Source organism: Lates calcarifer, linkage group LG23, assembly GCF_001640805.2.
Source record: "Lates calcarifer isolate ASB-BC8 linkage group LG23, TLL_Latcal_v3, whole genome shotgun sequence".
In the NCBI taxonomy this organism is placed as follows: domain Eukaryota; kingdom Metazoa; phylum Chordata; class Actinopteri; family Centropomidae; genus Lates; species Lates calcarifer.
In genome coordinates, this window is record NC_066855.1 from 16,684,385 (window position 1) to 16,697,491 (window position 13,107).

Below are 13,107 nucleotides of genomic sequence, written 5' to 3' on the forward strand. Positions count from 1 at the left end.
AAACTGATTAACAGATAAAATATCTAAATAAAATTATAAAAACAAAGAAAGAACAAAAAAGTGAAATCCATGTCTCTGATTGGCTGAGCACACATGTGATTAATTACATGACCACACGAGAGCCACTCCTGCATGCAGCTGAGAGAGTGAGTGAGTCACCTGATGAAACTTTCTTACTCTTCACTTCAGTTTCTACACATACTCAAGAGTAATGTCCTTCTGGGTGTTTCTCTGATAGTCACTGGCTCTGGTCACTTGGTGGCAGCATCTGCTCTGAATTGTCTCTGTGACCTTGCTGAGTCATCCAATATTTGCATTTGAGCTGGGTTTTCCACTCTGGAACAGCAGAAAGGTTTACACGTGGAGGAGGAGGAAGTGGGACAAAAGGCTGCAGGGATGATTTCCTCAGCTTTATCAAGACAGCTCAGTCACACTGGAGCAGATAGAACAGAGCAACAATGAAGTAACTGAGTTCATCAGCACGGTGAGTAAAAGAAGTCTGTAGACAAACAGATTAGTAAGTGTCAGTTCATGATCAAATACAATGCATGTTGGGGAATGCAACCCTACACCTCTGTGTTCCTCATTTGCTGCAAGCTCCACCCTGTGGCTTCTCTTTCCTTCAGGGTGGGGAGGGCAGTGATTGTGTGTGTGTGTGTGCGTGTGTGTGTGTGTATCAGTGTTTCCCTGGCTGCCTGGTTGCATGTGAGTGCTAAGGGGGCGGATAACATTTAGACTGAAACTATGAAGCGTTGGACTGACGTTCACATCATCTAGGTGTGGCTTCCAAGCTCTTCAGTGAGATTCAGGAACTGCCGGCTGACAAAAAGTGCCTGAGCCAGTTATTCTCTGGAAGTGAGGCTCGGCAGAAGGACTGGAGACATGGCAGATACAGCAGCTGTAGAAGCAGCTCCCATCACCAAACAGCAGCTGTGTGGTGTCTGCTCAGGTGTGCTGAGTGGAGACAAGCCAGGCGCCCTGTGGTCACTCTGTTTGCAGCTCCTGCCACGGGGACAAAAGTAAAAGATGTCCAGAGTGTCTGAAGAGTCCTGACAAGCCTGAAGCTGCTGACGGTCTCAAACAGAACGGAACTGAGGCTGAATCTCCAGTGATTAACAGCAAAGAGGAGCAAAATCTGGACTCTAAGACAGCAGAGGAGATCAAAATCCAAGAAGATCTGAAGGAGTCCGATGACCCCGAGAAGCCGGAGGAGGAGAAGAAAGAACCAGAAGAACAGATAGCTGGAGAGAAAAATGGAGCAAAAGAGGAGGTAAAAGAAGAAGAGGTGAAAGAGGAACCTTTGGGCCCCGACGATGTGGTGTGTGACTCGTGTATTGAAAGCCCCTCCAGGGCCCTGAAGTCCTGCCTCACTTGCCTGGTGTCATACTGCGAGGCCCACCTCCGGCCTCACCTGGAGAACCCAAAGTTTCAGAACCACCGGCTGGTGGACCCGCTCAGGGACATCGAAAGGAGGACCTGCGAGAACCACAAGTGGCCCCTGGAGATTTTCTGCTGTGCTGACGCCTGCTGCATCTGTCAGGACTGTGTGACGGAGGAGCACAAGGGCCACAACACCGTACCTGTGGTGGAGGCTCGCAAACAAATAGAAGCAAGTGTTCTCTGATACTTTTCTACTATTCCGTATAATTGTCCTTTAATTAGAGCTTTAGTTGAAATTTACCTGTGGTCTAATGTACATCTGTCCTTCTGAAACATTTAGAAATTATCTTTAAATGTATCAATTTTCAATTCAAATCTCAAACTTTTTCAGCACAGTTAATAGCCCATTTTCTATTCTAATTTGTATCGTTGGGGGATTTTTAGAGGGGAAAGTTTCCAATATTTTCCATGAAGAAAAGAAGAAAGAAAAAGGGTGTCCCCAAAGTTTTCTGACCCACAGATTAGGAACCAGTGGTTCAAATCTTTGCATTTTTCACACATTTTTGACATTTTATTAATTAAATTAGAAGTTGTTTTGTTTTTTTATTTAAAGTCATCTGTAATGAAAATAATTCTTAGTTTTTGTAGTTTTTCAACAAACAGTAAGTCCACAGCATTCTCAGATTAGACACAGTCATCCAAGCCTTGGCTGACTGTTTGCCTTTTGTTATTTATTTTTCGATTAGTGGCAAAGGTGGAGTTCACCACTGTCTGAGCAGATCGACATAAAAATAACCACACTGGGTAAATACAAGTTTTCAACATGAGAAGAACAAAATATAACAGTGCACATGTAATTAATGTGCAGTTTGAGTTCAGGAGCTCAGATGTAATCCTTTAAACCCTTGTCCACACTGTTGCTTTCACAGACTGTAGAACAGATATATATATAGTAGTATCCAACTGAGCTGCTTTGATGGATGTGGCCTTCAGCTCTAGTGGAGAGGGGGGTGAGCTGTGTCTTCAAAATGCAATTCAATGCAGCTCTGAATACTTAATCCAATTAAAACAGTAATTCTCATTTAATATCCACTGTAAAGGTCAAATAATGATTGATTGATTAACAACATTTTTAGGCTTTGCATTCGTCTGGAAACTCAATACTCAGATCTGTTTAGCCGCTCTGACACAGAGAAAGCTCAGGCTTCAGCTGAAGTGTCATTTGTCTCTCTCTCTCTTTGTGACCCTCAGGTTCAGTCATTCCACTCAACATTCCTGCAGAGATCTGTAGCTCTAAGCCTACACCTGTTATTTGCAGTGTGTGGTTGCAAAACCTCAAACTGCTTCATTAGAGCTGTAAAGCAAACACTGCTGCGAGGCTCATGGTGTAGGTAAAGCAGTTTGAAAATGTAGGTGAAAATACCACATGCCACTGTGATGCATTTAATGTCCTGCAAAAAAGAAATTCTTGAAATCTCTAACATTACATGAATAGAAAACATGAAGGGACATAATAATACTAAAGTTTAAATGAAATTAGATGCAGGAACTCAACTTGCATTTTTCAACTTTCTGTTTCTTTAGAGAGATTTACTTCCACAGAGCAGACACCAACTCTAAAAAAAACACTGAGGACAATAGAGTGGACTAACTTCCTGTTCAAAGCGAATGTTCCACTTTAGAAAGTGTCCTTTTGGAGAACTCTTTACATGACTCATACCTCTGTTTTGTTCAAAGCTACTGTCTAATAAGGGGTTTAAACCCAAAGTGATGTTTTAAAATCTAGAGGGTCATTTAACAACATTCTGAAGGTATTTCCAGTCATACACACCCCTGCAACTTTTATTGTCCTCTAAGTCCAAGTGCATGATGCAGTAAATAAGACAACTAGCATCAATAACCAACACTGATACACAAAGATTCCTGCAAGTGGTTCTAGAGCTGATACAAAGAGGATCTGGGAGAGAGGGCTTCCTGTAGCTCTGTCCAAAGTAAACTCTCCAGACAGTATATTATTAGTGTGCGTTGTAGCTGTGGGGTATTTATACAGTCATTTTACAAATTTCAGGTTGATTCATTTTTAACATGGCCCGTCACACTGTATGAAGCAAAGGAAGTGTAGTGTTCCCCTCAGGGTCTAAACTTTCTGGAGAGGTATTCTCCCTGAGCACCAGCCTCAGATCCAGAGTCGTCTGAACCTGCCCAAGGAATTCAGACTTGAATCTGAAATGAGACGATGCTTTGAAAACCTCAAATATCTGAGTGTAGATCAGGATGTGTAACTTAAGTCCAGAGTAGAGGAAATGGTACACAACAGAGTTTTCCTGAAGAAACAGCCCAGAAGTTTACATTTGCAAATACATGTTCTTTTCTCTTCTGCCAGGATCTGGCATATTTTCAGCATTACAGCATGGTTTGTGGTTTCTGTAAGGAGACACGCTGAGGTCTGTTCTCGTTTCGTTGTGTTCACAGAAGGAACTGAGGGAGAAGAAGACTGAGATGGTTAAGACGGTGACAGCAGCCGAGAACGCCATCAACAAACTTCAGCTAAACACAGTCTCCATTGAGGTAAACACCATCATGTGACTGATCTCAAACCTCGCTTTACTGTGTGTGTCTGTGTGTGTCACATGAATGTCACAATCAATAAGTCTGTGGCTTCTATTTTTGGCTTGAGAACAACCCCCGCCCCCGCTACTTATAAGCCCCAATGAATCAGAACCAACCAGACCGGACAGGTTTCCCTGAGGTGTGGGAGGAAATCCCATGTTTTTCATGTTGTTCAGGGTGGTGGTGGTGAGGTAACAAAGTGTCTCCTCAACAAAGTAGCAGTTACATGATGTGATCTGAGGCATTCCTCAGCTGTTATCTGTCACCGCTTTCCTCCTCTCTCAGGATGTAAAGAATTCTCAGTCCATACAATGTGATGTGAAATTATTCCACAGCAATCTGTGACTGAGGTACGAGCGGTGATCGAGACCCAGTTCGAGGAGCTGCAGGTGGTGATGGAGCGGGCCAAGAGGGAGGTCACGGAGATCCTGGAGGGCGAGGAGAAGCAGGCGCTGAAGCAGGCCGAGGGCATCCGGGTACACCTGGAGCAGAGGTGCACCGAGCTGAAGAAGACTCAGGCGCAGGTGGAGAAGCTCTCCAGGAACAAGAATGATGTGGATTTCTTACAGGTAACATCACTGGGATCAAGACATTGAGTCTCTCAAGGATAAATGACTACAGGCCACAGAAATCCTCTTGAAGACACTGTGTTTGTCAGGATATCTGCAGGTCTTGAAAAAGCTTAAAAAGCACTAATATCAGTTTCTTAAATACTTTTTCTAACCTGCCATTGACAATGACATTACTTATAAAATGTTTATGGAGGTGATTTTAGGCCAAAGCAGCTGAGAAATACCCAGAACTATTGTCCCAGACTGTCCCACAAATTCATTCATCCAATTTCTGCTGCTTATCCAGGACTAGGTCATGTTTAACATGTAATGCTTGAAACGTATGAAAAATATCAGTGGGAAAAAATAGTAGGAATATTTTTTTATATTAACAGACATTAAAAATTAGGTCTATGTGGTTTCAAACCGTCTTAAATGTTACTTTATGAGCCCCTCAGAAACCCCTGGTTTGTTTTCCAGGAGTACTCCGAGTGGAAGAAAGAAGCCACTGATATTTCTCTGCCTGGGGTCTACATCGGCCTGATGGATCGTCTGAATTCCTTCAGTCGTGTGATCGTAGACTCCACGCAGGAACTCTGCACCATGATCGTGTCTTCATACATAGAAAAAGTTAAAGAGACGTGCAAGAATGGTAAGATTAAAGACTGGGGAAACCACACTCCAGCAGCGAATTACCCTATCCACAGATACAGATAGGCTACATCTGGGCATGTTCACACATGTCAAGAATTTTCTGCCCGTGCAATTGGAGCTGGCCTGACATAACATGTGTCTAATATGCTTTGACTGCTTGAGTAAAATCTACATGTATTTTCTGTGAGTCACTTCTTTTGTGTGTGATGCAAATCGGGTCACCAGCAGGAGCAGATTAGCAGCAAATACATGTTTCCCTCTGTGCAGTGCTGTGCCAATTGAAGTTAACTTGTATATGAATACTTCTAGATTGTGTTGTATATCAGACACAGACATGTAGTTTTTTCCGTTTCAGACAAAATGGGAATAAAGACGACAGTTCATGCCATCGTTGCAGCGAAGCAGAACATGTCAATACCAGATCCAGAGACGCACGCTGACTTCCTCAAGTGTAAGTGTTTTATATGTTTGAATGTGGGTCAGTGGACAGAGACAGTGCCGTCATGGTTGTAGTCAGGATTTTAATAAAGCTTTGAGTCCAAGACCCTCATTCCCACATCAACAGGAAAACCAGAAGATGATAGTGTTCAAGTGCATTTTATTGCAAGTTGAGAGCAGAGAGGATCTAGTGCTCAGACCCCTTGGTCACCCTGGTAGTAGTTACATACCTATAGTAAACAAACATTTCAAAATTCCTCTCCCAGATTCCGCCCACGTGAGTTTCGATGCTGACACAGCTCACAAGTTCCTGCGCCTAACAGAAGAAAACAGGAAGGTGACTAACACCACACCCTGGCAGCATCCTTATCCCGATGTACCTGAGCGGTTTGAGAACTGGCGCCAAGTTCTGGCCACAGAGAGCTTCTACCTGGGCCGGCACTACTTTGAGGCAGACATCAGTGGTGAGGGCACACACATGGGCCTGACCTACAAGAGCATCGATCGCAAAGGCAGTGAGAGCAACAGCTGCATCACGGGAAACGACTTCTCCTGGTGTCTCAAGTGGAACGGACGCACCTTCTCTGCCTGGCACAGCGGTGTGGAGACCCCCCTCAGTGTGGAGAAGTTCACTCGTGTCGGGGTGTATGTGGACTACACACGAGGCCTCCTGGCTTTCTACGGCGTAGGAGGACACCATGACGCTCATCCACGAGTACAAGGCAGAGTTCCTGGAGCCTCTTTACCCAGCCTTCTGGTTGTCCAAGAAGGAGAACATCGTCGCCTTGGTGGCACCTGGGGAACCATTACGGCTCAAGAGCCCCTCTCCTCCCACCTCACCTGCAAATGGAGCTGTTATTCCATAAACAGCAGCACAGCAATGAATAGAAGTCAGTTGTTCTTCAGTGATTCAAGTGACAATTCAACAATAGGAGAGTACTGTTGCATAAAATGTTAACAATAGACTTATTATAAATGAGACATGCAAATATGGAAAGTCTTACCTTAATAAATTTGTAGATTATTTTTGTGGTAAAACTAATATGATAAACTGTGTATCTGTTGGACTCAAGTCATATTTATATTCCTGTGTATGTTGTGGACTACTGTTACTGTACTTTTCATCACACTGTGAATTCAGAAAATGTCCTGTATGCAAATAAAATATTGTTACTTCATTTGTAGATAAGTCTGCTGTTTGTTCACAGTTTGTGGGAACATTTGGCCTTTTGTGTTGTGGATTTCCCTGGAAATTGTCTTGTGGATAAATGGGAAACATGCCAACTACACCACAAAGACTGACTGAGACTGAGATGGCATTTTGGCTTTTTGCATGTCATATACAGCATTGTGCAAAGGCTTAGACACATCTATCACTCAGTCTTGTCAGGGAGTCAGCTGAATCTCCAAGATGCTTGGAACAGCTTACCTGTTCTAAGCAAACTTATAGAACCCTTACATTTTTGCACAGTACAGTATGTAGTTAATGTGTAGGTTCAAGTTCAGGGTAGATTTTATTGTTGGTCAGGTGTGCACACCAGGAAAAAAACAAAAACAGGTACAAAAAAATTAAACATATACAAAGATGGTAAAAGGATTCTATTTTCGTTCAATAAATTACAGGGCCACACAGGAGGATTGGATTTAACCATTTCATACAAGGATGAAAAAAACGTGTGTCAGAATGTGTCAGAACACTAAAATCAAGTCCAGATGTTTTCTCAGAGTGTTTTATTTTGAAAACTGTTTACTGTGAAACTGTCCTTTCTGCTTTTAAGGGAATAGATAGAGAGATGAACAAAACTTTCAACCACTAAAATAAAGACATGACGCTGCAATCACGTAACAATATACGTGGCACGCTTTGGCCACGTGACTTCAGTGTACAGTGACGTGGAGCTGAGCATGTAAGCAGGAAGAGCCTGCTCTAATTTCACCATGATAACAGAAGTAAGTGATGCATTTTAACGTTACCTTTTACCTACTTTTTTATTTGTCAAACAGCCCATGTACCGTCATCTAACATGACTGAATAATGGCTGTAAAATGAATTAATCAGCTCAAATTATTTAGCAGCTGAGGTGAACATATGTCGTGCTAATGTTGCTAAGTAGATAGCACGCTAAGTTTAGCCGCTATTTACATCTCTGTATCTTTAGTCTAGCTTCACTTCACCGCTCTTAAAACCATATAGTAGTTCAGTTTTCTACCGACCAACACCCAGAAGAGTATTTGTTTTGTTTTCGGCATGTAGACTTCTATTCAAACTTTGCTACGGAGATGGCTAACGTTGGTTCATAGCTAAAGTTAGCTTCGCTGCTACCCTGCCCCATCCCTATAGTCATTAAACAAATATGTAAACCCTCAAATCAAATTAGTGACAACACTCCTGCTGATAAACCTGACATCGGCTCGTTTGTGTAGTAGTACTCATATGTCATTAAAGATAGTAAATGTCTTAATATGGCTCAGTATTTATCAGTTAGCAACCTGAACGGCTGAACTAGCTAAATACAGAAGAAGCTAACATTTCACTTCAAGTCCTCGACGTTAGCTTTTATAAGCAGTGTGTATACACATAATTGTAATGTACTTGTAAGCAGATATGAGTGTTTTTAACGTATTTGTCAACAACTCTAACTCTAACTCTAACTGCGGACACCCATAAGTAGTAGCTATTGTAGAGGCAGTAAAAGAACGACTATACAGCAAAACACAGATGTCTTCATAGCAGAAGGTATAATTTCTGCATATAACATAACATATAAACGCAATACCTGCTTACACTTAAATTATAGTCTGTTATTTAGTTAAACGAAGGTATTTTTGAAAACGTTTCAGTGCTGGTTGTAAAGGGTGTGGTAATTTTCATACGTGGATTCTTGTTTTTAACATGCTGTTATCTCGTAAGTTCACATGACCCATGACTAGTCCATATGCAAACAAAGATGAGTTGGGATGGTTTTGTTTACATGTGTGCCCCCAAGGATTAAGTATCTTCCTTATTGATCCCTTAGGATACCAATGATGAAGATGTGTCTCTGTTTGATGCGGAGGAGGATGCAGGGAAAAAGTCAAAGAAGACTATTAAGTAAGTTTACAGAGAAGTTTAACTTCCTCTCAGTACTTGTTGAACAGCTACACAGTGGACACCGTTTTAGTTATTCTTATAAGAAATTATTATGGGTATTTTTTACTATTTCCTGAAATGTTTTAGACCAATCATGTAGAGAATAATCTGCAGATCAATCAATAATGGAGATAATCATTAGTTACAGGCCTTTCATAGAATATAGCAGATAAAACTTACTCCACACTGAGTTAAACATAATGAGTATCTGTCACCAGGCATCCAGTGGCGTCCTTCTTCCACCTCTTCTTTAGAGTCAGTGCCATCATCATCTACCTGCTCTGTGAGTTTTTCAGTCGTAGTTTCATCGCCTGCATGGTTGCAATCATCCTCCTGCTGTCATGTGACTTCTGGACAGTCAAGGTTCGTCTTTTACTTTTACTTTTACAAGATAAATTTGTGATTGTTTTCACTGTATCCAGTTATATCATAGGAGGAGATATGAAAACCCTCCTTCCTCAAAGGGAGTACTTTTATATCTTTTTGTAAAATCAAATTTAGATATATTTAAGGGTTAGCTTCTAATTATTGTCTCCTCATTTTTTGTACATTTTCCCCTTTTTCTATGTTAGAACTGTATTTTTTGATAAATTGTTGATGTTTTGACGTATAGCTTTTGTATGTCTACTCTTTTAGATGTACCCTCTTGAACTGTTGAAGATGGGCTGTGGGAAAATCTAAAGAGCCTTTTCACTATTTCGTGACTTTTTTAAAAATTACATAATTGTTTGAGAAAATAATCAGCAGCTTAATCGATAATGAAAACAGTTGTTATTTTCAGCCCTACTTTTTTTCATCAATTCTGTGACAATTCCATAAATATCTTCATCATACTAACAGAACATCACTGGGAGGTTGATGGTTGGTCTCAGGTGGTGGAACCAGGTGGATGATGATGGAAGAAGCCACTGGGTGTTTGAGTCGAGAAAGGTACGATGCTCCTTATCATGTTCCATGATGCTCTCTGTGCTTTGGTGTCACAGTATAATTTCTGTGGGGTTTTAACCTTACGTGACATTGACCATTTGTTTGCTGTCACTTGGCCTCATGGTATTTGCAGATGTCCTAACTGTGAGAATATCCTGTTTTCTTCAGGGTACTGGGAAGCAACAAGGGTCAGATTCTGAGTCCCGAATCTTCTGGCTTGGACTGATTATTTGTCCAATCCTTTGGGTCATCTTTGCCTTCAGCACCCTCTTTTCTTTTAAGATAAAATGGGTGGTAAGTCCTCAGATTTTAAGGATAAAACTGGCATAATTCTTTTTCTTAGCAAATCCCATGACCAGAGCAAAGTCAAAAATGTGTTTATCTGTCTCTCAATACTTCTTTGTCTTTCCTGTGGCTCTCAAACCCAAAAAGTCTCAGTTATTTCCTACAACAGCTGGGCACCGCAGTTCTTAGAAAAAGTTGCTTTAACAGGAGGAAAAAGTGCATTTGGTGGGGACTATTTTCAGTGGTGGATTAATTCACATTTGGTGTTTTAGTGAGTATTTACAGCAGGACGGTGTGTGTGGGACTGAGTCAAAATAAACTACAGTGTGAGTACATGGTGATAAAGGATCATGTCATCCAGACAATAAGAAAATATAGTATGACCAGCTTCATAGAGGACTACTGAGTTCACAGTAATAGCACACAGTAAAAAAGCAAAAGCAGTATTTCCAACTGAAAACACAGAAATTAAGAACAACTTTGAAGTACCTAAAAGCTTCTATCCTGTCTTTGAAATAGTGATCTAAACAACACTAAAACGTTGTGTCAGTGTATTAATTATTTATACAGTCTTATGTGTATTAAAACCAAATAATTGTCAGCAAAAAATACATAAAACAAAAACCACATAAAAACACAGCAGTAAGAGAATAAAAGTACCCCAGTAAACCACATTAGTAATTAAAAATGGTAAAACCCATCAACAGAATCAGACGAAATCAGAAAAAGGCAGTGCAACAAAGGTTTTAGGCTTGAATTTAAAAGAAGCCACTGACTCAACCTGTCATATTTCCTTGGGCAGGATGTTCTAGAGCCTCAGGGCTGGTGTTTGAAAAACTCTGCCCTCCTTTAGTCTTCAGCCGAGAGTCTGGAACAGAGAAAAGGCCCCTGGTCGAGCATCTCAAAGTGTGAGCAGGGTCATACAGGGATAAAAGATCCGAGATATACTGTGGAGTTAGACTATTAAGTGAATAAAACAACCTTAAAATCAATTCTAAAACATACTGGAAGTCAGTGTAAAGAGGCTAAAACAGGGTTGACGTTTTCCAACCTGTTAACTCTGGTTAAAAAATCTTGCAGGGTTCTGACTGTTTCTATTTAAGCAAAAGGCTGTTCCAGAAATACAGGAGCGATGAGATAAAAGCATGTAAAAGCTTAGCACAGGTTAAATTCTGGCAGTGGTATCTGGTAAAAACATGTTTGTACAAGTTTTGTAATGTGCTGCTCAAAGCTCAAACCAGATGCCAAGATTTCTAGCAACAGACTTAATATATGCAGTCAGATATCCTGTAGCTATATAAATGCAGTAACATGGCAGAAATGACTGTGACCTTACTGTATCTTATTAAATTCATCTGGATAAACTGGTGAGTCATAATGTTTTATCAATTAGTACTTTCTACTAACATTTTATGCATTACTTTCTGCAGAATAGATCTCAGAAGGCAGAGCCATTTATATCACGTTACTGTATAGAATCACACAAACCGATCACATCTTGCCAAAGGTTTATAAAGTGTGGGATTTATTAAAGTGAAAACTCCTCAAAGGTCTCATTGTTGTCTGTGATCTTCCACTCAGCCTGTAGTGATCATGGGTGTGGTTCTGCAAGGAGCCAACCTCTATGGATATGTGAGGTGTAAAGTGGGAGGGAAGACCAGCTTAAAGAACATGGCTACGAATTACTTTGGACGACAGTTCCTCAAACAGGTGACTTCAGTTTTGAGTGAAACACCGAATATTTGTGTCATTTATCAGTTTTCCACAAAATCTTGATGTGTGTCGTGTTTTTCTTCTTACAGACACTGTCTAAAGAGGAGGAATCGTAGAGAGCAGCTCTGCGATTTTAACACTTTTGCATTATTCTTAATGCTATAATATGTATTCTTTTAGCAAGTGGACACATAGAAAGAGATCTTTTTTGCAACACGAATCGAAAATAACAGACTTTTTTTTCTTTTGTAATGTAATGTGTGACTCCATCAGTCCCAATAGAGAGAATTTCCACAGAGAGGTCAGAGGTCTGGTAGCTGTTTTCCGTAACTGAAGCTCAGCAATAAATCCTCACAGACTGTAACTGATCCTTTAGTGTAAATGCATGAGTGAAAAACAGGTGCAAGTGCTAGAAATGTTAAACTGACTGTAGTTTGATGTGTCATGTAGTCTCACAGCTTCCTCCGATATCTTATTTAGTTTATGTTTTCATCGCCTCTTAACTTTAATCCTTATAAAATTAAAATAACAAAATAGTTTCTGAGAGGTATTGTACAAACTTTTTTGTTTGTATAATGGACAGGGTTTTAAAGTAACAGTGTAAAGTATTCCAGGGGATTTGTAAATATGTATGTAAAGAAACTATGTGCAACATCTTCTTTTGTGCAAATACATTTGTAACATTTTTCCGAACACTGTGGTAGTTTTTTTATTTATGAGAATAGTTATTACACACTGCACAACTTGTGAAATAATTATGATAATTATAAATCTGATATGTTTTCTTCTTTAAGTCCGAGATTTTTATTATGGACTGTACTAATAAAAAATTGGTATGGGGAAAAATAATCATATGAATAATACCATGAACTGAGATTTTGTTGCAGGTCATTTTGTTTCATAGCAGCAGTTTTATTGTAAAGTTTCTACAAATTGATAGTTGACTGATAGAAAACTAATTATCAATTATTCAGATTTTTGGTAAAGTCATTTAGGTCATTTTTCTCTTTTTCTCCCAAGTACTCTGTGGTTTTATGTTTTTATTTATTGCTATTTTATTGACATTTCATTGACTAAGCAAGAAATTGGAAAAGTAATCAGCAGATTAATTGATAATGAAAATCATTTTTGGTTGCAGTGCTAAACATTTCCATTTTCCAGAGTGTGTTTTTATTTTACAACAGATTTTTTCTGTTGTTTGGAAGAAATATTCAAATCTTTTACTGAAGTAATACTACTAATAATACCTCGTGGTAGAGTTACTCCACTTTAAGTAAAAGTCATGCCTTCAAAATTTTACCTAAGTGGAATAAGATAGACAGCAAAAAATATCAAAAGTTAAAGTACTGATGCAGCAGAATGAACGTGTGAGAATGAGCTGGGTGAAAACACATTACATAATAACGAGCTGAGTTTATG

General features: G+C 40.0%; 2 protein-coding genes across 2 annotated transcripts; both read left to right on the forward strand.

Moving 5' to 3' along the window:
- The first annotated feature begins 134 nt into the window (after positions 1–134).
- On the forward strand, positions 135–6,811 carry trim16 (tripartite motif containing 16). Its single transcript, XM_018689461.2, is given in 9 exon segments — positions 135–484; positions 778–969; positions 971–1,609; positions 3,853–3,948; positions 4,326–4,559; positions 5,022–5,193; positions 5,551–5,646; positions 5,900–6,320; positions 6,322–6,811. Coding segments are annotated over 8 exon segments (1,923 nt in total). The 5' UTR covers positions 135–484; positions 778–882; the 3' UTR covers positions 6,500–6,811.
- Positions 6,812–7,478: 667 nt separating this feature from the next.
- On the forward strand, positions 7,479–12,381 carry tvp23b (trans-golgi network vesicle protein 23 homolog B (S. cerevisiae)). Its single transcript, XM_018689492.2, has 7 exons — positions 7,479–7,583; positions 8,651–8,724; positions 8,982–9,126; positions 9,604–9,693; positions 9,859–9,984; positions 11,557–11,685; positions 11,778–12,381. The coding sequence occupies exons 1-7, from the start codon at positions 7,572–7,574 to the stop codon at positions 11,802–11,804; spliced, it is 603 nt and encodes a 200-aa protein (XP_018545008.1). The 5' UTR covers positions 7,479–7,571; the 3' UTR covers positions 11,805–12,381.
- The last annotated feature ends 726 nt before the right edge of the window (positions 12,382–13,107 follow it).

Coding starts and splice junctions, on each gene's coding strand:
- tvp23b (XM_018689492.2), top strand. Junction 8,725..8,981: donor AAGTCAAAGAAGACTATTAA/GTAAGTTTACAG, acceptor ATCTGTCACCAG/GCATCCAGTGGCGTCCTTCT. Junction 11,686..11,777: donor GACGACAGTTCCTCAAACAG/GTGACTTCAGTT, acceptor TTCTTCTTACAG/ACACTGTCTAAAGAGGAGGA.